General features: G+C 41.1%; 1 protein-coding gene across 1 annotated transcript; it reads right to left on the bottom strand.

Moving 5' to 3' along the window:
* Nucleotides 1–578: 578 nt before the first annotated feature.
* On the bottom strand, nt 579–1,986 carry LOC131680074 (uncharacterized). Its single transcript, XM_058960796.1, has 3 exons — nt 1,441–1,986; nt 702–1,227; nt 579–583 (listed from the first exon to the last, which is right to left on the bottom strand). Exons 1-3 carry the CDS (start codon nt 1,984–1,986, stop codon nt 579–581), a joined length of 1,077 nt encoding a protein of 358 aa, XP_058816779.1.
* Between the last annotated feature and the right edge of the window lie 2,053 nt (nt 1,987–4,039).

Genomic DNA, 4,039 nt, shown 5'->3' with positions numbered 1-4,039 from the left:
GTCACTCAAAACATGACCCAGAAATGGCAAACTTGAAACAAACCACTTGCATTTTTGCAAATTAACTTTAATGTTAACTTTAGACAAACGCTCCAAAACCAAATGAAGCTTTCGTTCACAGTCGGCTTTGTGCTTGCCTGCTATTAAAACATCATCTAAATAACAGCAAACTCCATCGATACCTTTCAAAACTTGATCCATGATCCGTTGAAATATAGCTGCACTAGAAGAAGCACCTTGTGGCAAACGATTATAAGTAAACAAACCTTTGATTGTATTAATCACCATTATTTTTCTGGATCGTCTTGACAATAATAATTGTGTGTACGCACCGGCCAGATCTAAAGAACAAAAAACTTTGGCACCAGCCAATGAGGCAAACAAATCTTGTGTTAGTGGGAGAGGGTAAGTATCGGGAATCAAAACTTTATTGATGGAAACTTTACAATCAATGACCATCCTAATACCACCGTCTTTTTTCACCACAACTATTACCGGAGATGCCCATTCACTTGCATCTATTCGCGTTATGACGCCATCTTTTTCTAAACTATCTAAATGTTCCAAAACTTTGTCCTTTAACCTGAAAGGAACGTCATAAGCACGTTTAAATATCGGCGTATGCTCTTTTAGAACTAGATCAGCCTCAAACCCATTTATTGGCGTTGATAAAGACTTATCAAAAACATTGGCAAACTTACTTTGTATCTCTGCAACGATCTGATCTGGTGAAACCGACAGTTGATTAATATTGTTTCCGAAAGCCTTCCTCCAATCTGGAACAAACACATCCAACCAATCTCGTCCCAGTAATGGAGTGAAACCGCTGCCGTTTCGCAAAACAATTAGGTCAACAGTCTTTGTGCGTCCATTCAGCTCGACCTTAACCTCAATCTGTCCTTCAACCTTCAAACGGCTTCCATTGATCACTGCTAACTTCTTGTCGCATCTTTGTAGCGGAATATGATCGAAATCTCCCTCGTACATCTCCAAACTGATTACGGAAACTGCAGCGCCACAATCAACTTCCATTCTCAACCTCAAACCGTCAACATAAACATTGCGAAAACATGGTTCGTTAATTCTGTTGATCGATGAGATTAGCATACAATCCATCTCGTCATCCGAAACAGATCTGTTTAAACGACGTCTCAAACTTTTCTGATACTCAGTCATCTTGGGCTTTTCTGCAGGAGAATCGACAAACTTGACCGTCTTACTCTTGTTCTTCAAGTCATAACAAAAACGACGCGTGTGACCTTTTCTACGACAGAAGTTGCAAAACAAGGTCTTTGTCCTGGGTGAAGAACGGTTCCTGCGATCAAATGAATCAGAACGGCTTCTGCTTCTCTTTCTAGCCGGCTCTCGACTTCTTCCCCGTGAGCGATCTCGGGAAACTTCGAAGCTGTCACGCCTTCCTAATCTGTTCAAAACGCTTACACGATTGGAATTGCCAGAGATCAGTTTAGCTCTCGCTCCTGCTAATTCTCTGTTTACGATGAGTTTCTCCGCTTTAGCCAGCGTTAAATCCTCTTCATCGAATAAACGCTGCTGCAAGTCCTTGTCGCTAATACCGCAAACCAATTTATCGCGAATCGCCATGTCCTTAAACTCTCCGAAATGACACATCTCTGCCTGGAGCTTGACAGCGAGTATAAAATCTTCCGCGCTCTCACTCGGACCTTGGACACGTTGGTAAAACTTGTAACGTTGAATCAAATCACTTTCCGTTTTATCATACCGCTTCCTGAGAGCGCCCGTAATCTCCTTGAAAGACACGGTCTTTAAATCCCTTCCGGGAAAAAGAAGCTTCAGCTCACTGTACACTTCTCTACTGCAAGTAGCCAAAAACGACACTTTTTGATCTTCCTCACTGGTCACTTTATGATGCGCAAACACCCAATCCAGTTGCTCCAGAAACTGCGCAAACGGAATCGTTCCGGGAATGAACGGTTCAATTTGATTCACCAACGGCATACTTGACATAGTGAGATATAAACAAAATAGTGAAAAAGAAACAAATATAAAAAAATAGTTTAATTTTTCTTTTAAATGCACAAAACTGAAATATTTTTTTTTACAGTGCATGCGGGAAGATCGAATCAAAACAAACTAAATTCGACTACTACCCAAACAAACAAGTTGTTCTGCAGAATAAACACGCGATAAACAATAAACTTTACAAGTCTGTTTTGTGCGAGAACGGCATGAGCAGCAACAAGCATAAGCTAGAGCATAAGTAAATATTGCAGAACCAAACGGTGAACCACGGTCGCTAACGAAAGAATTTTTGTCGTTGCGCAACTAACGTATGTTGCAAGCAAATTCTGGTGCTGCACGTATGCTGGTAGTAGTACGTAAAACAAAACCAGAACAAAAATGGTTTTCTGGTAGACAAAATCACTGTTAAAACAAAATGAAGCGCAATTTCTTTTGTGTGCTAAACAAGAAAAATGCCTTTAAATTACACTTAAACATGCACTCAAACATTAGTTCTGAAAACAAAATGTGCAAAAACTTACGTGATCGTTTACCAAACCTACGGCAAAACAAACCAGATGAAAAATCTCTTGCGCGGGATTCGCAGAAAACTTTTTTCCTTCACAAGGATCCAAACGTTGATATCTGCCAGAAAAACCAGAAGAAAACACCGTAATTCTCCGCTTAGACACTTCCACACCGCCAGCAACGGAATAAATTAAATGTAGCCGTTGAAAACACTTGGCGGGGTTACACTTTTCCTTCTAATATGTTCTTAGGAACTGCACTCACTTCCAGCTAACAAAACGCCGGGAAACCTCCAAACACTTTCGGTACCTCTGGAAAACTTAACTCCAGGAATAGAAACACTGCCGAAAACAACTTTTCACGCGAAAAACTGCGATTTAATCTTCGTCGCCACTGATATATCTAACTATAGTGAGGGAAGGTGATATATAATTTTAATAAAAAATGCAAGGTGTACACAGTACGATAGTCGATGTAAAACTGTCTATTCAATTCTTTATCTCTGAAAGCTGAACCAGCCAGCTGTTCAGACAGGGTTGTAGTATTGGGTGGTCACCACAGTTTGGTCGTGGAGGTGCATGGTAGTTGAATAGAAAAAATTCGGTATATTGATACCTAGGGCACATTGTCGGTTATTGTGAATCCCTGCCAACTCGAATCAACATTCAAACCATTAAGGGTTCTAGCCCTAACATCAGGCAATCCGAAAACCATATGACTGTTCTGCCCGTCGAGCTTGTTTGGCCGTGGAGGTGCATGGTAGTTGAATAGAAAAAATTCGGTATATTGATACCTAGGGCACATTGTCGGTTATTGTGAATCCCTGCCAACTCGAATCAACATTCAAACCATTAAGGATTCTAGCGCTAACATCAGGCAATCCGAAAACCATATGATTGTTCTGCCCGTCGAGCTTGTTTGGCCGTGGAGGTGCATGGTAGTTGAATAGAAAAAATTCGGTATATTGATACCTAGGGCACATTGTCGGTTATTGTGAATCCCTACCAACTCGAATCAACATTCAAACCATTAAGGGTTCTAGCCCTAACATCAGGCAATCCGAAAACCATATGACTGTTCTGCCCGTCGAGCTTGTTTGGCCGTGGAGGTGCATGGTAGTTGAATAGAAAAAATTCGGTATATTGATACCTAGGGCACATTGTCGGTTATTGTGAATCCCTGCCAACTCGAATCAACATTCAAACCATTAAGGGTTCCAGCCCTAGCATCAGGCAATCCGAACAACATATGACTGTTCTGCCCGTCGAGCTTGTTTGGCCGTGGAGGTGCATGGTAGTTGAATAGAAAAAATTCGGTATATTGATACCTAGGATACATTGTCGATTATTGTGAATCCCTGCCAACTCGAATCAACATTCAAACCATTAAGGGTTCTAGCCCTAACATCAGGTAATCCGAAAACCATATGATTGTTCTGCCCGTCGAGTTTGTTTGGCCGTGGAGGTGCATGGTAGTTGAATAGAAAAAAATCGGTATATTGATACCTAGGGCACATTGTCGGTTATTGTGA

This window comes from Topomyia yanbarensis, chromosome 2 (assembly GCF_030247195.1).
Source record: "Topomyia yanbarensis strain Yona2022 chromosome 2, ASM3024719v1, whole genome shotgun sequence".
NCBI lineage: Eukaryota > Metazoa > Arthropoda > Insecta > Diptera > Culicidae > Topomyia > Topomyia yanbarensis.
Note: the sequence above shows the minus strand (reverse complement) of the source record. Positions and strands in the feature narration are given on the sequence as shown.